The sequence below is a fragment of the Rutilus rutilus genome (assembly GCF_951802725.1).
Source record: "Rutilus rutilus genome assembly, chromosome: 9".
In the NCBI taxonomy this organism is placed as follows: domain Eukaryota; kingdom Metazoa; phylum Chordata; class Actinopteri; order Cypriniformes; family Leuciscidae; genus Rutilus; species Rutilus rutilus.
The window spans coordinates 8,712,295-8,734,625 of record NC_140223.1 but is presented as its reverse complement, the minus strand read 5'-3'; the positions used below and the strand labels follow the sequence as shown (position 1 = coordinate 8,734,625).

Sequence of the window (22,331 nt, the reverse complement as noted above, 5' to 3'; positions counted from 1 at the left end):
AGTAAAGACATTTATAATGTTACGAAAGATTTTGTTTTCAAATAAACGCTGTTCTTTTGAACTTTCTATTCATCAGAGAATCCTAGTTTCAACAATATTAAGCAGCACAACTGTTTACAACATTGATAATAATCAGAAATTTGCACTATTAACTTAAATGTACTAAACAAAACAAAGATACAATGAAGGCAAACGTGTGAGCAAACAGCACCAGACAAAGAACAGACAGAAATGAGGGCATTATATACCAAGCAAACTCAATTAACAAAACAAGGATCAGGTGTGTGAAATCAGTGTATCAATCAGTAACCATGACAACAGAAGGAAACACAGGATAATAATGCGATACAAACTAAAAATCCATTAAAAATAAAACTGAAACAAAAGAACATGATAGGAGCAATAAATGACATTTTAAAATATATTCAAATATTACTGTTTTTACTTTATTTTTTATCAAATAAATGCAGCTTTGGTTAGAGGCTTTTTTTTTTTTTTTTACATTTAAATCTTACCAAACCCAAACTTTACGGTATGTAAATATAAATAGTGTTAAAGGCACACAATTATGGATATTGTAACACTTCAATGGGTCATATGATGGAAAATAGACTCTCAGACACCGTTGCTATAAAGCTCATGTTTTTACAACACAAGTAATACGAGCAAAACTACATTTTTCCATTCAAAGCAATAAAACTAGTTGAAAAATGTTCTGTGGTCTGTGGTGCAAAAAATACATGACTGACATCATAAGTGGACCTCAGAGTCCAAACAAATCATGATATGATCTCTTTAATACGTAAACAGATTCTGCATACTCAAAATAACAGTAATTGTGTATTAATGAGAAAATGATATTTACAAAAGTCCAGTCAAATGAAACTAGGTCTCTAGCTCTATATCCTGTTCCCTAAAAACGTTAACATGGACATTTGTGGAAGACAGTTGCCTTGTAAAATGATTGATGGTTGTGTTCCTAAGAGGAATCTATGGTGGAACAGGCAACGCAGCTGGTGACTCCTGAAATATGAGATTTTTCTTTAATCGAAGAAACACATTTAGTCATATGTTATAATGGGTTTTTTTTCTGCAATGGAAATAATTATATAACTTTGACCTTACAGCCAAAGCACAGATTGTTTTATTTTATCTTATTGTGTGTGTGTGTGTGTGTGTGTGTGTGTGTGTGTGTGTGTGTGTGTGTGTGTGTGTGTGTGTGTGTGTAGTTTGGGATTACAGTACAGGACGAGTTGGCGCACCATTGGTTTGCTGTGAAATTCAGCTGAAGGACTGGATAGAGGGTGAGTGTGCTACACACACATATACACATTTATCTGCTCTTATAAAAACACTGTCATGGACGTTTACCTATCCATCAAGAGATACGTATGGTGGTTTGCTACCTCGAGAGAATTATGAGCAATATAACAGCAGAACAAAAGAGAAGGAAGTGGAAAAAAGTATTTATGGTCATTTGTGGCCTTGTAAGGAAGACACTTCGAGCGGCTATTTCTGGACAGGTCAGCTCAGCTGTGTTCTGTAAATGATACACAGAAACCAAACGTTTTTATTTGAAAACGCATTAAATTACTATGAACAGTCTATATTCATTACATAGGAAAATACAGGCCTAAATGTTATATAATGGCTGCATTATTAAAGCCATAAGAATGAAAGGCCACGCGTCACAGGGATTAGATGGTTACACTTTTATGCTTTAACACTAAGGCCTCACAAAACATTATATAACGGTATCTAGGCAGTCTTCGCTAGCTTGCAGTATCACTTTGGAGATTACTGTGTTAGCCATTTCCATTATAGCCAAGCGACTTCTCTGATTGGTGGAGCTGGATTTGCCAAAGTTCATTCAGTTTGTTTGAGGCGCTTAGTAGCAAGTAAAGTAGATATCCATATGCAGATTAGCCCTTGTGAAAAAGTACACTTAATAAATTTTTTTTTTTTAAAGTATGCTGAAGTAAATAACATGCTTTCAAAGAATATACTTAACTATCATGTATACTATTACTTCCTGAATGTATTGTTTTTACATGCAACTAACCCTAAACCAGACCCTAATCATAACCCTATAGTAAGTACATACATGAAGTTAATTTATTATTACTCAGTACTTAAATGTATAATTACACTGTAACACTGACACCTTAAAATAAAGTGTAATCATTAATTGCACTTCAATAAAAAAAATTATAGTTTAAATTTATATTAAATGCACTTAGATGAACTAATGTGCTTTTTTACCCACTTAACTTAATTCCATCTTTAATGGAATCTTTAATTCCATGTAATTTCATAATTGTATTGTCTTTAAAATATATGGTTAAAGTGTACTGATGAATGTCTGAACTGACAAGTATATATGGTGAACTACCAATATACACTAATGTAATTTCTATTGAAACTTGTGTCATATTTAAATATACTACAACACAAAACACACTACAGTTTAAATTATAATCAAACACTTTAGATGTGCTTTAGTATGTTAGTCAACACATCAAAATAAGTGTACTTCTTTAAAGCATGACAAAAGATATGAAAAGATAATGATTTAGAGTGTAATCATGTAATTTCACATTATTACAAAGTGCGCATTTTAAAAGTATACTTGAGTGTGTTAAGAAACGGTAATGGAAGTGTACACTAAAGTGGCCTTTTATTGAATTTATATTATATTATCTGCAAGTACAGTTTTTAAAAAATATATACTTTTAAGATTTGAAGTACAGGGTGGGCCATTTATATGGATACACTGTAATAACATGGGAATGGTTGGTGATATTAAAGTCCTGTTTGTGGCACATTAGTATATGTGAGGGGGCAAACTCCTCAAGATGGGTGGTGACCATGGTGGCCATTTAGAAGTCGGCCATCTTGGATACAACTTTTGTTTTTTCAATAGGAAGAGGGCCATGTGACACATCAAACTTATTGGTAATGTCACAAGAAAAACAATGGTGTGCTTGGTTTCAACGTAACTTTATTCGTTCATGAGTTATTTACAAGTTTCTGACCACTTATAAAATGTGTTCAATGTGCTGCCCATTGTGTTGGATTGTCAATGCAACCCTGTTCTCCCACTCTTCACAAAGAGAAACTTGTAAATAACTCATGAACAAATAAAGTTACGTTGAAACCAAGCACACCATTGTTTTTCTTGTGACATTACCAATAAGTTTGATGTGTCACATGGCCCTCTTCCTATTGAAAAAACAAAAGTTGTATCCAAGATGGCAGACTTCTAAATGGCCACCATGGTCACCACCCATCTTGAGGAGTTTGCCCCTTCACATATACTAATGTGCCACAAACATTACTTTAATATCACCAACCATTCCCATGTTATTACGGTGTATCCATATAAATGGCCCACCCTGTACACTACAAGCACACATTCTTTTTCACAAGGATTCATGCACTAGTCGATACACACTTTCTGACAATTTTCAGTGTTTTAATTAGACCTGTTCATGGAAACCGCCCCTAAATTGGCTAGAAAAACTGTGATTGGTCCCTTTATTTGTCAGTCAGATGGTCTCTTCCTGTCTAAGTGGGCTGTTCTTGGTCAAAATAAGCTGCAATGTGGACTAAACTTATGTCGATTTGTCAAACGTTTGGCTACACAAGGCTAAAATAACATTGGCTTTTGGCTAAACAACCTCTGAACCCGTGATAGGTCTGTCTTCAGTTTCGCTCTGGAGATTTTGAAAGATACTTGTACTTCTGGAATTCTTCTGTTGCGCTTTTATACAGTGTAGTCTGTTTTCCCATCCCTCTTTTTTGTCATCATAATGCATCATGTATGTGTGTATCCAGGTGGCTATCGCAGCACAGACCGGCCCTGTCCGCGAGGAGAGATTCTGGTCGGTGGGCCAAACGTAACAATGGGCTACTACAAGAACAAAGACAAGAACCGTGAGGACTTCTTTGTGGATAAGAAAGGCCAGCGGTGGTTCTGCACTGGAGACATCGGAGAGTTTCATGGAGATGGCTGTCTGAAGATTATTGGTAAGAGAGCGACAAAGAGAGATTATCCAGAACATCATAAAGATTGTTTTGGCAGGAGTGAGCGAATGGAAATCCCATCTGTTTTGCGATAAAACGCTTTAGTCCTGTTCTTCCTGTAAATGACACATCTCACTGTCAACATATTCCCATAAAGGCAGTGATAATAACTCAAAGAAAGCAGGATACACTCCAAAAGGGAGAGAAAGGAGAACTTCCTGTAGTGTACTTATCATATCAGATGAAATCTGCTTAATATTTGCATGTGTGTGTGTGTGTGTGTGTGTGTGTGTGTGTGTATTAAGACCGTAAGAAAGACCTGGTGAAGCTTCAAGCTGGAGAATATGTGTCTCTGGGAAAAGTGGAGGCCGTCCTGAAAAGCTGCCCACTCGTCGACAACATCTGTGCCTATGCCAGCAGGTGCCAACATAAAGTACAACCTGTACCGCACTAATAAAAACACGTGTTACAGTACTAACAAATGCCTTAGAAATGTATCTGGTTCTTCTACAGTTACAATCATTCATAGACTCTAAAAGGGGACATATCATGAAAATCTGACTTTTTCCGTGTTTAAGTGCTATAATCGGGTCCCCGGTGCATCTACCAACCCAGAAACGTGAAAAGTGACAACCCAGTAACTTTGTTTTGGTAAGCCTTTCTCTGCAAGCATGTCAAAAAATAAAAGCCAATCAGATTTCGCTCCCCTTCTGACTTAGGAAGGGGATCTTATTATAATATTACCCCCTCTTAATCTGCACGTTTCCACCCACGGTGCCACCATTTGGTTTTCGGAAGCGACAACAGTGTAACCAGTTCTGGCGCAATGGCAAAACTTCGAGCAAAGCATGCAAACTGTTCTGTCGTTGCCGCACAGACGAGCACTGAACACTATTTGACCAAAAAACGGGAACTGTGTCACCTTGTGTAAAAGTTAAACATGACGGTACATGCAAGTCGATGAGAATTAGATCAATGTAACTCCACAACAACTACATAAATGTATCCACTAACCATTCAGAAACGTCGAGGTGCGTCTAAAGGTGGCAGCGTCTCCTGAGTCTCTGTAAGGGCTGCACTCCGCTACTGGTTATTTCTGAGATTCTGGATGAGATTCGTGTGTTTTGTTATTGCCGTTATCCGAATCTAGTGTAAAGGAACGGAGACCAGGAGCAGCAGCTCATTTGCATTTAAAGGGACACTCACAAAAACGGCGCATTTTTGCTCACACCCAAAAAGAGCCAGATTTGACTGATTTTGAAGTTATAATAAATGATCTGGAGGGTATTTTGAGTTGAAATTTCACAGACACATTCTGAGGACACCATAGATTAATATTACATCTTGTGAAAAGGGGCATGTTACTGCATTTGCCTTTAAGCATAATTTGCCATTAAATCCATTTAAATTCAAACGGCGACTTTTTTTTGTCCAGGCAGTGTATGTAGTGGCAGCCACACAGCAAGCACACTGGCATCACCAGTATTTTAATACGAATTCTGTAACATTATTTCTAAATAATGTATGTCAGTAATCATGTCAAGTCACTTTTATGATAAAGCACTTTTATAAAATATAGATTGATTCAAAGCAGCTTCACAGTGATGAACAGGAAAATAATGACCAATTATGCATATCAAATATGAGACCAATTCAAATTCTGTAGTAAAGCAGATCTAAAAAAGATAGTGTTGATTCAGTTCAGTAGCTGTATAAAGTCCATCCAGTATGAAATTAGTTCATAATCCTTATAAGGAGCTCTACAGAAGACAATAGTGTCATTATTCACTTTGAGTCAGTTCAATGTTGATTACATTCGGTTCAGTAATAATTATGATGTTACAACATTCCACAATGATTTAATTTATATATTATGCAACTGTTAAATAGACCCACTGTACCTGAAAAGCTTAAAGCACAGTTCAGTCATTTGTATCTTTTTTTATATTGTATTTGTCCTATTGTTGTTGTTAATAAATACGAAATAAAATAAAAATAACTATTTTGGGATATATATCAATTTCTTGAAATAAAATGACTCTTATGAAATCATATCGCCCAACCCTAACTAAAACACTTTGACACTTTGATAATCAACACTCCTGAATACACCCACAAATAATTGTAGTCCCTCCTCTTCCTGTTTTCCAGTGACGAGTCGTACGTGATTGGCTTTGTGGTGCCCAATAAGAAGCAGCTCCTGGCGCTGGCTGAGAGGAAGCGCATCAGAGGTTTGTGGGAGGAGCTCTGTAACAACCCTGTCATCGTGGAGGAGGTGCTTAAAGTCATCACAGAAACGGCACTGACAGGTGAATGGGTCCCTGGCATACTATCATACTACTCATACTATTTCTGTAGTATGTAGCATGTATACTGTGCACAGAATGCAAGTTTCTCTAAGAATGCATGATTAATTGTTAAAAGATCGCGATCTCGATTCAAACTCCCATGCAAACTTATTCCTAAATGACAACGATTCTCGTCTATTAAACCTTTTTTTTTTTTTTATCACACCAGAACATTCAAATCTGTGTTTGCTCTAAATCACAATAAAGCAAATCACCTTTTGAAAGTAACTCGGCGCTTCCAAATAACGATTGTATCATTACATCGTTACACCAGTAGGTGGCGATAAGTGACTGTTAAAAATATGTATTTGTCTTTGAATCATTCAAGATTCGTTCAAAAACGCTGATTCATCCAGTAATGAAACAAGTGAAATATTCTCGTTGAATCATTCATTCAAACCGATTTTTTTTTTAATAAGTATTTCAAATGAATTAAACATTTGTAAATATACAGCATTTTGTCAGAACCTCTAGTAAATTATATGTTATTTTGTTTAATTGTCTGTTCAGAATCTGAAGAAAAATAAATAAATCGGGATTCTCAATTTATCCAGAATCGTTCAGCTCTAGAATGCACCAGTGATTTAATAATGGCCCCATTTGTGTAATCTTAAAATGTTACTTTTATAGATCAGGGCTTCCCAATTGGGAGTTCGTGAGGTGATTAAAAAGCTAATAATTAATTATTCAAATGTAAAATCAAAATAAATAAATGAATAAATGGGGCTGCACGATAATATATATATGATCCAGTGTATTCAGCCTCTCACAGTAAATGCAGGGAACTACGAGTTTAATGTTCATTTGGGAACACAACATGCTCTAGATTATTTTATTAAGACGTTTGCATAATTTCCTGCATTTTTGTGGACAGAAGTTTACAGCATTTCAGGAGCTAGAGGATTTGAACATTTGAAAGTAAAGAATTTAATATACAGTATAAATATTAGTGTTGTAGTGTCAATAAAATTATTATTATAATTATAAAAAAAATATATATATTATTAATATTTTTACATTACAATTGTAATTTACAAAAGTAATGTATTCCTGTCTTCATTTTTATAACTAGTTAAAATATATCCACATCTAATATGGACTGAGACACTATCACAACTAAAAAGACGTTTGAGTCCATTTTAAAGTCCAGCTACAAAAGCTGGACTTTTCCACCGTCTCGCCAAACTGTTCTCTTTGATTAACCGTTCCATTCCGTGCTGATCCGATCCGATCTAAATTAAGTAAATATTTCACATCAAAGGGGTTCGGCTGACAAAAAAGTTTGGGAACCCCTGCTATAGATTAATGTTTATATCCTGCACAAAGTCATTTGTTGTGCTTCTTATTTTACCACTTAGTTTAGCTGTGCTTATTATTCATTTCCTGTTCCTGTGTATTTAACAGCCCAGTTAGAAAGATTTGAGATTCCTCGGAAGATCTGCTTGAGCATTGAGCCCTGGACTCCAGAGACCGGCCTGGTTACAGACGCTTTTAAACTCAAGCGAAAGGAGCTAAAAACTCACTACCAGGACGACATTGAGAGGATGTATGGTGCCAAGTAGAACCAAACCACTGCTGATTCCAGACAAAAGCGGCGGACAAGAGGGCCAGAAAAAGTAACTTATCACACTATAGCAAACTCCAATCAGGATGGAGATTTCCCATGGATGTCACAGACACGTGAACATAATCATTTGGAAATGTTTTCAAACAGTTGATTGATCAGTATGATATTTCTGATGTCCAGTAAATGTCCACAAACACTCACAACCAGCAATACTCAAAGCTGCCAAAAGTAATGCCAGACTTCCTCCAGACTTAAGCACATGCGCACTCTCCAAACCCCCCCATGACATGTCAGCAAATCAGAACGTGTGAAATAATTGACATAATTTAAATTACATATAGTACACCCAAAAAAATCCATTTATAATCAGATTGATTGCTCATATCCTTCATGTAAACACCTCGATCAATCCGAATGAGCTCGATCTGAATGACTTTTCGATTGGAGTGAAAGGTGTGGTGTAGACCTGAAGTAATCCATGAATCTGACTATTCTCTCATTCGAATTCAGTAATACCTTGCGCACATGCACAGTGCTGTGATGCGTATATTTAAATGCGTTTTACATCATACAAACGTGCACATGTTATTTGATGATACTAAATATATGCTAAAAAAAACATCTTCTGACATACGTCAACTTTCTTTTTAGATATCTTCTGGTGACATTATCGCGGTGGCTTTCTCCGGTTATATACATGGTGACTAAGCACTGTGTTTTGCTCTCAACATGCAAAGTAATATGTGAATTGGATTGCAAAATGTAGGGTTCACATTCAAATTAAATTAGTGCTTAATGTTAGCCTGGAAATCCAGACCTAAATCTAAAAGATTAATGGTCTGGCGTCGACTAATGAAAATCGGCCAGCTCGAGGGGCGGCACCAAGCATGCATTTGAAAATCTCACTGCACGCAATTGGATAACACTACGACCAATCACAACAATAAACCCCATACGCTTAGCTACCAGCGGAGCTAACTGGTAGATTATACTCTTACCGTATCCGGTCGGCAAAACAGCAAAACCGTCCTTCTTGCAAAGGAACGATTCGAGCGGCGTCTTCTGTTCCTGTTTTAGATAAAAAGCCAAGTCTAACTCGTTCATTGTAGCGGCCAAAGCCGTTTCAAACAACTGGTGTTCATCCATAGCCATCTTGCAATGTCTACTAATGACTTCGACGTCACAGCGCTGTCGTCATCTCGCCTCTGGCCCGCCTATATCAGATAACCCGATGTGATTGGTGCAGCTCAGATCGAGGGGCATATTTAATGAGCATCATTACTAGACACCAGAGTAACTCGCTGAGCAAATTCAACTTGTGCTCTCGCGAGAACTCTGGATTACCAGGGTAGCTTAATGTGCGATTTCTCAGGACATTTAATGCATGTTATCCCCCCCCCCCCCATGAATCAAAAGACATGTTTTTCTAAGCTTACTTTTTCATTGAAACCTTCAGTTTCTTGTAGATAGACAAATGCTGATGCAAACGTTGGAATGGTTTCATTAGGATGTCTAAACACATCAGGAAACCTTGATTTTTCAATCTTTCCATAATTTGAATTGAATTCTGTCGGGAGGAGACTGTGTGCATATTAACCAACGATCTGGAAAATCAAACCTCTTTAAGCTTATTTTAAATTATTGTTATTGTTAATAATCAGATTTATTTAAATATTAGAGCATGCTCATTGGAGAGTATGAAATCACTAAACCGTTTCTGCTCATTGGATGATTCTGATTTATGTGCAAGGATTGGAATGTTCCTATTGGGTGACTGTATATCCTGCTGGACAGGATAATAGATCTAGTGTAATTCTTCTAATATAAACCATTCAACCGTGTCCATTAAACATTTTAAACTGAATTGATTCATTTCAAGGAGGTTTTCCCTCTATTTGTCTATAAAGACACTGACATGTGCTCGAGTTGTTTCAGAGCGTGTTGAACTGTTTCGTTTAGAAATAAATAAATCTAAGATACCAGCAGAGGCTTGCTGCAAATGGAGTTGTTAAATTCTTGCATGTATACCTCATAGAGGACGTCCTGGCATTTTGGATGTCCCTGCAATGTCTTTTGCTTGCCATGTTTCTCTGATTGGTGGGATTTTTGCACTGCATCATGGGTAATGTAGTTTTACACCATGAATTCCCCTGTTAAACATGATTATTTAAACAAATAAGTTGAAATAATGCAAACGGGTGGCTTCAACAGAATTATACCATCAACAAACAACCTCAGAACTCACAGTAGGGCTTCCTTTAAAGGTTTACACATTATTGTTAACAATCTATTTCCCTATGGAGGAAACTAATGAAGGAGAAAAAAAAATAGTTTTTTCTTCCAGAACTTGACAGTTGTACTCTAACGGACTGCATTTTCCAGGAATAATAGACCTTCTTGGTTTATGATAACAGTTTTGTTATTCATAGCTGATCTTGGATGAGTAGAAGAGCTCCCTGCTTCTTCTTTTTCTCTGCTTGTTAAATGAACTCATTTTGATCCCTGTGGAAGCAGCTGTCGCACTGATCTCTCTCCTTTCGTTATTACTTTGTCCTTTTGGTCCTACTCTGTTTTCAGTGCCCCCTGATAACAGCCCGTTTTGAACATTGCAATATCAGGTCATAAGTTAAGTCATTTATTTTGTAATTTGTCATGAAATTGATTCTGTGAACTTGAGATAATGGAATGAAGGGCTTTCCTGTGGGGGAAAAAAACTCCTACTACAGTACACGTATACCATACAGTACGTAGAATGTGTCTTAAGACAAATTAAGTGAACATAGAGTTAAGTTATTGGTTTGAGTGGATGTTGCCATGTCCCTGAAAGATTACAAGGGCTTAATCAAACATGTTTACTTGTGAATATTGTTTGTTAACTGGTAATCAATAGGCTTTCTTTTCTACTTTCCATCCTCTTTAGTTAGTATTAGCGATGGAGGTGATGGATTATGTGATGTTTTGTGGTATCAGTTGGTTTGTGTTACTCTAAAAACATTCAATACAAACTTCAGGTTAAAAGAGTTAGTTTTTTTTTAAATACCTAAATCCGTCAGAGCAATGACTAACTTTAACTCCATTGTGTAAATAGTCAAGTTATACTTAATCAAGTTGAAGTGTCTGATCTTGACCATGTCTGAAAGTCTGCTATACCCTTTTATAGAAATACTTCCATAAATGACAACACACTCGTGTTCATTACAGATCTGCAGAGTACAAAACTCCCTATAGCGACTTGTGATTGCAAAATGTCCATGTAGCTGAAAGAACTGAGTGTTATAATGCTGTTGTGTCTGTAATGTGGTCTCAGACAGGGAACTGCCCTAGAACTGCTGATTTGATCAGATTCTACATGCACTTTGCGTCAGTTCTGTTACTCGATCCTAATTGACAGGTGTGGTCAGGCTTTGGTTTGCATATTCTGGCTCCAGTTTTCTGCAGCCATGCCACGCTACGCTTGCCCATGATGCATCACTGCCAGACAGATGAGGTTGGCACTGATTCTTTCACTGTTGACGTAAACCAGACCAGGACACCCTTGAAAACTACGTCAGTGGGGTTGTACGGTACAGCTTAAACTTCAAATGCATGCTTGGCATTAGTCCCAGTGTGCATTTGATTAATGTTACCCTGAATTTTTATAGTAATGCTTGTTAAAGTAACCCTTTACAATAAGCTCTCATTAGTTAATGCATTAGCTAACATGAACTAACAAGCAATATATTTTTAAAGCATGTATTAATCTGTTATTAGTCCCCCCTGTGGTGAAAATCAAGTTTTTAATGTTGTTTATATGTGTATGTGGTGTTTTTAATATGCTTTAAGACAAACCATGTGCAAATTCATATGTCAACACCATTGCTGAGTATTTTCTCCTTAAAACTGCGGTAAACCAAAGGCAGTCTCAAAAACACGCTTTAAAACGCTGGTGTTTCTGACGTCACAAACTACCTTGTAACCAATCAGATCAACGTGTGATCGTCAACGAGTGGATCTCTTGAGCTGGAGTGAGTGAGTGGAGGCGGGGCTCATTTGCATATTCATAGAACCATGTTTACTAAATGAGGCAAGGGTGTAGAGTTACATTCAAGCTATTTTAAGGCATGAATAATTTTTTAAGTAAAAAGCGTTTAAATGTATCATTGTGGTGATTAATGCATTAGCTAACATGGACTAACAATGAGAAAAATATTTTTTAAAGCATGCATTAATCTGTTAATCTTAGTAAAAAATATATTTGTTCATTGTTCAATGATGAAGGATTTTCCTTTTTGCGTGAGCCAGCGTGTTTCTGCATACACTGTAAAAATGAATACGCTATATCTACTAAATAAAATTGTGGCAACAGATTACAAGCAATAGTATTAATTAAATGTAACAAATTAGAATTGAGTAATAATTAATCTAATTAATTCCTTAAAAGTTAACCATTTAAAATGAGTCAAAGATGAATTAAGAATTCTTTATTTTTTATTGCCAACATTGAAAACATGAATATGCGTTTCATAAATGTTATGAATTTCCTGTTATGAAAATGTTATTTTTTCAAGTTCATTCATCTCTTAATAGTGCTCCCAAAGTCCAATTATTTCTGTTAGTAACTGTAGTCTAAAGAGAAACCTCTGAACAGTAAACTGATCACTGCGGCCTCCGAGGAAGATTCATTTGCATTCAGTCTAGAACACACAGACCTCACATATACAAAAACTGTGGCTTTTAACACTGTGCTTTCGTCAAACATCATTTACATAATTTCAGGAATATACTCTATTTTGTGAATCCTTTACAAGACAAAGGATTGTGTTGTTTGACAGTAAGTTGAAAACCAGTATTCAAATGCCCAAAAAAGAACAAAATTGTGTACAAACAGTTCAACTAGTGTAAAATATCCAATTTCAATTCACATTTATTTATTATTGTATAGCGCTTTTCACAATACACATCATTTCAAAGCAGTTTACAGAAAGTGAACAAGTCCACATTACAATTTAGAGTGATCTGTTAAACACACTGTTAACCCTTGCTGTAAAAAAGGCGAAATACTGACAATATCATACCATTTTCCATTAAAACAGTAATATACCGTAGAAAACTAAAAATAGAGACCAGGAATATACTGTAAATTAACAGCGCTCAAAATTGACACTTAACGGCTGTTTTCACAATCACACCCTATACCCTCATTCACTATTCCCTACATTAGTTCACTGATATAGTCCACTTGACAGAGTGAATAAAAGAAGTGAGTGAATTGAGAAACAAACACTGATCACCATAATGATGACTTAAATGACGGTTTTCTCCTTCAGTGATTCTGCTTGTTAACATCAGGTGTCTTCAATGTTGGCAATAAAAGTATCTTATATAGATATTGATATTGTCTATTGATATTAATAGATATTGTCTTCGTTCTGAGGACTTATTATTTTTATCTGTCCCTCAAGTCCGGACCGAATTGGGAAAAGGGGCGTTTAAGTATGTGGCCCCCTGCGCTTGGAATCAGCTGCAAAATATCCTTAATCTTAAGGAGCCGGTTTCATTGGTTAATTTTAAATTACTTTTAAATGACAAAGAGGCTACACAAACTGGCTGTAGATGTTATGACTGACTATTCAGACGATCCTTGCAGTTGTTTATCACTTGTAATAAATATATATGAAACTTTTATATTTTATGACCTTGTAACTCACTATTTATTTCCAGCATAAATTGTTATATGTTGATGATATGTTTTTATGTCTGCAACCTTGTTAATTGTGCTGCTGCCTGTCTTGGCCAGGACGCTCTTGGAAAAGAGATTTTTAATCTCAATGAGTTTTCTTTCTGGTTAAATAAAGGTAATAATAATAATATAGCGTATTCATTTGTACAGTGTAATTCGTGCAACCCATTCCTCTGTTTTTTTCCAAAAGCTTGCTGTTCTGCAGAAGCAGAGGCTTTCCTAAAGCAAGCCTGTCTGGATATGTTATGATAAACGAGCACATTTGGCAGCGCTGCGCACTTGGACTTCATTAAACGTCATCAGAATGTGTGTGTGAGCTCAAGCGAGGAAGAACGTGAGGATCTCGACTCGCTGAACCTCTGACACAGATCCCGCTGGCTCGTGTCCAGGCATGGGATCCGCTATTTAAACGGGACTCTGCTGACAAACCCGTTACAATCCAGAGAGACTCGAGGAAACGCGTGAAACGGGCTGACGTGCTGCAGGGTGAAACATCCCGGTGAGTAACTACAGCACTGTCCTTTTGACTACTTTATAATACTTTACATTAAAAAGCTGCGATGTGTAGGCTACTTTCAAATATAAACATGTTTAAGTCATGTCTAAATATGCGAGGATAGCCACAAAAACTTTTGTCATTGTGAACTTTGATGTAGGCTAGAGCTGATTTTGCCCTAGTCTGTATAGTTTTTTTTTTTTTTTTTTTTAAGTGGTTTTGAATATTCTTTTTAGTTTTAGGTTTCCTGGAAGAAATCTGATTTTGTAAATTCCCCATTTCTTTGTGATCCAATTTTAGTCATAATAATAGCCAACTATCGGTAACACGTTTAGGGTCCAATTCTCACTATGAACTCGTTGCTTATTGGCATGCATATTACAAGGATATTGACTGTTTATTAGTATTTATAAAGCACATATTAATTGCTTATTCTGCATGACCATATTCTACATATCTAAATCAAATACCTAAACTTAACAACTACCTTACTAACTATTAAAAAGTAGCCATTAGGGGTTTATTGAGGCAAAAGTCATAGTTAATAGTGAGAATTGAACTCTAATATAATCACTTTTTTCTTACAGATGTTTATTCTAATAGTCAAGTCACCTTACAGTGCTTTTAACAATATAGATTGTTTCAGAGCAGCTTTACAGTGATAATAGGAAATTAAAGTAACAGATTGTTTTGGCTTTACATCAGCTCTAGAATTAAGTCATTATCCAGCTGAAGTTAGTTTTGATTGATTCACTTCCATTGCAAAGATCATATTAACTTAGGAGCCGACCCGAATAGCATATTCTTAGTAATATGTCATTTGAACTTTCTCTAATGTGCTTTCTACAGGTAACTCAGTTCCTGTGACTGTCGTAATGGAGTTGGCGCACAACGCCTCCGCGCTTTCATCGCAGCAGAGCAACAGAAGCGCGTTGCCCGGTGGAAGCGACAGCAACGCGTACCTGTACATCATCATCGTCGTGTCCTTCTACGGAGTCTTCCTCATTGGGATCATGCTCGGTTACCTGCGCACCAAGCGGCGCGAGAAGCGTCGCTCGAACGCGTTCACGCGGCTTCTGCACGAGGAGGAGCAACGCGAGTGGGGCGCGAGCCAGAAGAAGAACAGTTTCAGTCTTCCCGCGCTGCGCGCCACGCCGGTGCCGTTCATGCTGAACACCGGCCGCTCGCCTCTGGCGTGCGCGTTGTGCTCGGTGGAGCAGAGCAGTGTGAGCTCCCTCAGCTCCGTAGCAGATGTGCACTTCGCCATCGAGGAGGAGTCGGACAGCGGTGGACCCGAGGATACACAGAAAACGGGCGTAGGATCGGACCACAACCCCGGGGAAACCCTCTGAGGTTCCCGCCAAAAACACTGTTATGGCAACCAAAGTTCCCGCTAATAATAATTAGGCTACCACAGTTTACGTTACTACAAATGAAACTGTTTGAAATTGGTTCTAGCCACCATTGTAATACAAAAATAAATTAAAGAACTTTTTTTTGAAAGTTTCCTGTACTGTTTTAAGAAAATCCTGTGTTACTTTATTCTGGTTTTACAGTAGTAAATAACTGTAGTAAGGTGGCAGGAACTGGTTGCCGTTAAGTGTTCGCGGCAAAAAGTTCTCTAAAGTGCCTTGGCAGCAAGTACGAACTCTTACGCCAGAAACATACTTTTACACAAGTAGGCCTACGAAAGCCAACTAAAGTTTGTACATAGTTAAGTTGTGCACTATTGCGTTGCTGTGGCAGCGCTTCTGAACTTTCCTAGTCTTTGTTGCATTGCTAGCTTCGACACAAAATATCGACACAATTGACTTTAGCAGAGTGGCTCAGCAAAATTATCTTCAGAAGCATTAGTCGGCCTGAAAAAGGAAATGAACTGCAGAAAGAGACTGATCAAGCTAATGTCCTGTAGCGCCCCTTGTGGCAACGACGCGTACTTGCGATATGAATTGGATTTGTTTTGATTTGATCTTGCAATACATACAATGACACAGGAAATTGAGCTTGTGTTACTAGAAGCCTCTTCACGTATTTGTGTAAAGTATGTTTCAGGCCTTAAACGCGATGTAACCACTGCAAACATTGCGATAAACCTGGAATCACTTGAAAAAAAAATAACTTTTTAAATTCATTTTACTTACTAAAGGCCTATATTATCGTCATCCACACGGATGTGTAAAATGATTTAAAATGTTAAAATTAGTATGTAAAATGATCTGTATATATTGTTCTACATGCATGGATGTCTATTTAAAATTTTTCTTATTTTTTATGTGTTACTTTGTGTAAACTAAATAAAATGTTCCTAATGTGAAGGTTTTGTGCCTATTTATGTTTGCACTTACCGATTATCGCCACTTGGGGGAGTCAAAGACTGCAAGGAATTCTTCTCAGACTCATTTTTACATAAGCATTCAGAAATGTAAATCCTAGTAAATCACATAATTACCACAGTTTGAAATGTCATTGAAACATTAAATAGATTTGTTTCATATATATTTTCAACAGGAACTGAAACCCTGTCCGTATAGACGTTCTGAAGCCCGATGAGAATAGATTGTGTGAGGCCTCTTGGCGTCATTAAAAAGATAGAGATCTTTCAAACGTCCACTCCTGAAACATTTTTCATCCTATTAATCCCCTTGAGAACGGGCTGATGTTCACTCTGGGACAAAGGGGGTTTTGCTACATTCATGATTGTGTGCTTTTACATAGATCATCTGCATGATTATAATAACCCGAATCCTTCATCATAATAATCAGTCTTTGTTGTCCTAATGAAATGACATCACATGCACAAGTGTCAGCGACCCGTCTTCCGCCCCAGGGAGAGCAGTGGAAACTTCTCGCATGTTTTCCGTCTGAGTGGATCTTTTCCAATAAAAATGTCCTCGGTTCATCTGATGTGAGTTGGACGCAGTATTAGGAAAGTTTTTAGAGAAAAATATTCAGATTTGGTCAACCTGTTGGCCTTCAAAGTGACGAGTAAAAAATTGAAAACCAGCTGTTTCGTTTAGTCTTGCAGTTACATAAAAGACTTCCGAACAAAACACAGCATGTGAATAATTTACTGAATCATTTTTTGCTCTATCAAAGATCATGAATTATAAACCATGTCGTGAAAATCAGATTCTGATCTCTCTTATCTGAAAAGAAAATACAAGCAAGCTTATACATGCAGTCACGTCTGTTTATGGTCCAGCTTATACTCCCAAGTAGATTCATTTTGATGAAATGATTGGACTGTGTGAAAGACAGAAGAAAGGTTAGTGTGACTCAAACTCCCTGTAGAGGAAATGAAAAGCACAGCCTCCCTCTTCTCTATGTTTCTCTGAGACATCTATGGCATGAATGGAGAAATCAAGATCCGTGTTATTATTTCTGTGCAACAGTAACTGTGAATAGGACAGCAGTAACTGACCTGGAAACAGCTCTTTTTGGGTGTTTATTTTTATTTTGTTATTTTTTTGTCAACAGTATTAGGCAGAATAGGGACAATGTTCTGGCTCTTTTGCAAACAATGATAGTCATATGATAGCTTAACATGAACTTATATGATAGCTTTGTGGAACAAATTGAAATTTAAGCTAGTTACTGTAGATGTTGCTCTCATATAGCTCTCAAATTGCACTCAAACATCCTTTTGAGTCATGATGCAAATGGCATTTGACAACGTTAATCAGTTATTGAGGATTTATCAGTGAAACCAATGTAAAAAAAAATAAAAAAACTTTTGGAGCCTTTTTTAATTTATTATTATTATTATTATTTTATTTAGAGTTATTGTAAATAATTTACTGAAAGATTTTTTTTTGTGATTTCTATCAAATTGAAAAAGTTTTGTGTGCTGACCTGTTGCCCATATCACAATAATGATGTTACATTTTTGGAGCTTAAAGGGATTGTTCACCCAAAACTTAAAATTGCTGTGTAACACGAGAATGACTCTCATTGGTTCTCGCTGAAGCTCAAAGTGATGCGTAACAGGAGAATGAACCTCATTGGTTCTTTCTGAAGCTCAAACGTGATGCGTAACAGGAGAATGAACCTCATTGGTTCTTTCTGAAGCTCAAAGTGATGCGTAACACGAGAATGAACCTCATTGGTTCTTTCTGAAGCTCAAAGTGATGCGTAACAGGAGAATGAACCTCATTGGTTCTTGCTGAAGCTCAAAGTGATGCGTAACACGAGAATGAACCTTATTGGTTCTTGCAGAAGCTCAAAGTGATGCGTATCACAAGAATGAACCTCATTGGTTCTTGCAGAAGATCAAACGTGATGCGTAACATGAGAATGAACCTCATTGGTTCTCACACGTCAAGCAAACAAGCTTGAGCTTCCGTTTACCACAACTGATGTGTGAGTTGATGAATGTTTATATCTGTTTATCATATAAAGCGATCGAGTCTCTTCAGAAATATTTGACAAAACCGCTCAATTCATATGGATTAGTCTTACGATCTCTTTATGAACTTTTTGAAGCATTAAAGTGTCAGTTGTGAAGCTGTCAATGGAGGAACAGAAAACTCTCAGATTTCATCAAAAAGATCTTCATTTGTGTTCCGAAGATGAACGACAGTCTTACGGGATTGGAAAGACATGAGGGCGAGTAAATTATGACAGCATTTTCATTTTTGGGTGAACAAGGAATGGCTCATGCAGAAAGTAAAAGCTTTTATCATTTAACAATTTTATTTACAAAGATGAACAGATTAAAACTGGGCTGTTTCACAGACTTTGGCAGTGCACTTGTGCTCAAAATAAACCGTAAAATAAAAGTAATTTCTCTCTCTTTGCTCACTGATTTAGTCACACTGACATTTGATGCAAACATTTACAAAGTAAATCCCTAATACAAAAAAACTCCCTCTGTCTCTTTCTTCTCTGACCTTTAAGACTTTCCATTTAATGGAAATGTATGTGGCTTGCCATGTTTTAAATGGCAAACCAACTTGTCGATCTGAATAGTCAGATGTAATTAGAAAGATCAAGAGTGCCAATAAGATTGAGCATATTGATAAGATGCACACGCTGACCCAAACCATCCTCTGAGGAGTCTGAACACACGCAAACGTTTCGTGTCTCCCGGCTCTTAATGAGAGTTTCTATGGCAACAGGTACAAGAGAAAGGGCTTAATTTATCCGGATATCCGGATGGTGTCAGCACATCCATGTGAGGGGACGTGTTGATGTGTGTGTGCTCCTGAAAAGTTCAAGCAAGCACATAAACATTGCATGAAATGTTGCAATGACGAAGATCAAACTGGCCCAAAATACTGAAAAAATAATTGAGGAACAGACTCAAACCCTCTGCTGTTAAAGATTAATACACAGTTCCAAGTAAACCTACAAAGGGAAACATGCCATTGAAGTTCCATAAAGCACTTTTTATTCTAGTTCTTCAGAAAAACGTCTGTATTGTTGCTTTGAAGAACCTAAACACTTTTTAAAATTTCCAAAGACACAAAGAGCAACTCAGGAACCTTAAACAGACGATAATGTTCACTGATAAGAAACCTCTTACCCAGAGAAAAAAAATTATAATGTCTCTTTCATAGATGTTTCATAGCTTGTGAGATTTAATGGAGTTACCAGTTATGCTTCAGTCGAGCATCAACTTCAGATGTTTTTTCCCTAAAATTCCCTAATGAGAGATCAAATAGATGCTTGATATACAGTGAGTCAAGTAAGGTATAACTGATGACAGGCCGTTGAACAATTAATAGAAAGACAATGCGAAGCGGAGTGGCCCTTACACCTCAGTTGTGAATTATTTTCTAATAATTTTAAGTGCCCCTATTATATGGAAATTAAATAAATCAATTAAATGATAAAAATGAAAACTAAAACCAGATTAACCATTACATTACATATGTGGCAAAATTGAGAATGAAATTAAATGATTTCATTTTCGCGGTGACAGTGCATCATCATCCCTGTCAAATTGAAAACTAAAATGCAATTGGTGATTTCACGTTTCATTTTCACTACAATCTCGGGGAAGACTGCCAATATTAAAATGAAAAGGCAAAAGTGAAAAAGTTGTATTAACGCTCACGCAATAATAGTGACACAATTCAAATTTAAAGTTTAGGTGTCATTTTATTTCCTCTTATTTCACAGTTTTAGTTTTCGTATTTATTTTCAAAGACAACCTGTATGCAAATTCTATGTTAATGAGTGAGTGGGGCGTATTCAAGTAACGGCGCTATACAGACACGCCTTCCGTAAAGCGACGTCGTCGACGCCCCGTGTGAACGAGGGTGATTGAGTGAGTGTGAATGTGTGATACGAAGTTATTGAAATGTGATCATATTGTAATCGAGACGAGTCATGGCGAAATCTGTAAGTCAGCTTTTACGGGAAGCTGCCGCAGCATTTAACGAGAGGAGAACGGCACAAACCAGACTGTCCAGCAAGCGTCAAACCCTCGGCCCGCTGCAGTTCCTCAGCCTGAGTCGCGGGCATCTTGTTGCCAGAGAAACTGTTCAGCGTAAGTAGGCCGTTATGTTAGACTAGACCATTATCGATGAGGTTCATTCAAGTATTAGTCTATTTTGTGATGTCAACCTCTTGGGTGTACTAAAATCTGAATGAATGAACCTCATCGATTATGGTCTAGACTCTAGTCTAACATCATAATGCATAATTCATCAAAATATGTTTTTGTTTTTTCTTTACCGAATATTTTGGTCCAAATAAGAACAATGAAAAAGAAAAAGAAATTTTCCTCTGGGAACTTTGAATCAGTGCTTTTGGTGGATTTAAAAGCTTGAATTTATGCCAAAGCATGGAAGAAACCAAATTATTTATTACTAAAACACATCCTCTGTATGACATCTGGTGCAGCAACCACATTTTTGCACACACCTTCTCCATTATTCCCTCCCAGTTCTTATCTTGATATTGTTGTGTGCCAAAGAAAATACCCAAAAACTTTTAATAAATGTTTTCCCCATTTCAAACCTCCAGGTAAACAAGGCCGCTTCTCCTCTTCCCACTTTCCCACTTGTAAAGCTTCACTTTTATCCCAATTGACTTCAAAGCCAGTTGTACATATATCATCATCATTTTTGATGAATATATTAATGTCATCAGCATATATATGCTGATACAACTAAAGGGGAGTCAAAATTACAGTTTGGTAACCATTCAAGTTAAGAATTTCATAAAAGGGGTTCAATAGCTAGTGAATAAAGCTGTCCTGAAATGGGACAACCTTGCCTTAAATCCTCTTTCGACTAGTATTGGTCGACTAAGTCCCCTCCCCACTTTAACCATACATGAAGCTCCGTTATCAAGGAGACTTATCCAGGCTATAAATCTCTCTCCAAAACCAAAAGCTTTTAAAACAGAAAACAAAAACCTATGATCAATTCTGTCAAATGCTTTCTCTTGATCCAGGGATAAAAGTCTGACATTCTGATCATTCACTTTGCACACATCTAATTCTCATTAAAAATAAATTGTCAATTATGGTCCCAATCTGGGATACAATAGATCCATATGCACAAGTAAGCCAATATAAGGCTTCAGCCTATTAGACAGAGCTCAAGAAAGCACTTTATGTTCAGTACATAAAAGCGCAACAGGTCTCCAGTTCTTAAGATGAGATAAATCTCCTTTTTTTAGGAACTAATGTTAGAACAGCTCTTCTAGAGGAGGTTGGAAGTAAGCTTTGTTCAGAAGAGCTCATCAGGACCTCATGTACATCAGGTCCTATAGTCCCCCAGAAATGTTTTAAAAAGTCTGAGTCCATCTATTGCAGTCCTGAGGTCAGCTGATTAACAGCTATAGTGAGTTCCTCCAAGCTTATTCCTTTATCCAGCTCAGTTTGTTCAATTCCTCTAAGCTTAGGCAGACCTTCTGCCTAAGAGTTCTTGTACACATTCCTCATCACATTGTTCTTCGCCATTCAACTCTGTATAAAAAAAACGTGGCGCATCTTCTCATTCCCCTCCATCTGTTGTTACATGGCCATCTGGACATCTCAGACATGTCATGCGCTGATCTTTCACACTAGTTTTTTTCCAAGTTGAAGAAAAAAGTACTTGAGGCATCCATGTCTTTTAATTGAATGTATCTTGACCTCACGAGGGCCCCTTTTACTTTTTCTTGCAGCAAGGAACTCGGCTCCACTCTTTTTGTTTTCAGTGCGTCATGGCCTCCTCAACC

At 37.0% G+C, this 22,331-nt stretch overlaps 2 protein-coding genes across 3 annotated transcripts in view; both read left to right on the top strand.

The window, feature by feature from the left end:
* Window positions 1-9,339, top strand: part of acsl3a (acyl-CoA synthetase long chain family member 3a) — a 34,192-nt gene extending 24,853 nt beyond the window's left edge. For both annotated transcript variants that reach the window (XM_084418615.1, XM_084418614.1), the window contains 5 exons: window positions 1,230-1,304; window positions 3,838-4,029; window positions 4,332-4,446; window positions 6,178-6,335; window positions 7,779-9,339. In XM_084418615.1, the coding sequence (XP_084274741.1) occupies window positions 1,230-1,304; window positions 3,838-4,029; window positions 4,332-4,446; window positions 6,178-6,335; window positions 7,779-7,936 (698 nt within the window). In that variant the 3' untranslated portion in view covers window positions 7,937-9,339. The remainder of the gene's footprint in view (window positions 1-1,229; window positions 1,305-3,837; window positions 4,030-4,331; window positions 4,447-6,177; window positions 6,336-7,778) is intronic.
* Window positions 9,340-14,025: 4,686 nt separating this feature from the next.
* kcne4 (potassium voltage-gated channel, Isk-related family, member 4) lies at window positions 14,026-16,465 on the top strand. The gene is made up of 2 exons (XM_084418647.1): window positions 14,026-14,159; window positions 15,006-16,465. The coding sequence occupies exon 2, from the start codon at window positions 15,032-15,034 to the stop codon at window positions 15,506-15,508; it is 477 nt and encodes a 158-aa protein (XP_084274773.1). The 5' UTR covers window positions 14,026-14,159; window positions 15,006-15,031; the 3' UTR covers window positions 15,509-16,465.
* The last annotated feature ends 5,866 nt before the right edge of the window (window positions 16,466-22,331 follow it).

Bases quoted from the DNA above. Each gene is read 5' to 3' on its own strand.
- kcne4 (XM_084418647.1), top strand. From the start codon at position 15,032: ATGGAGTTGGCGCACAACGCCTCCGCGCTTTCATCGCAGCAGAGCAAC.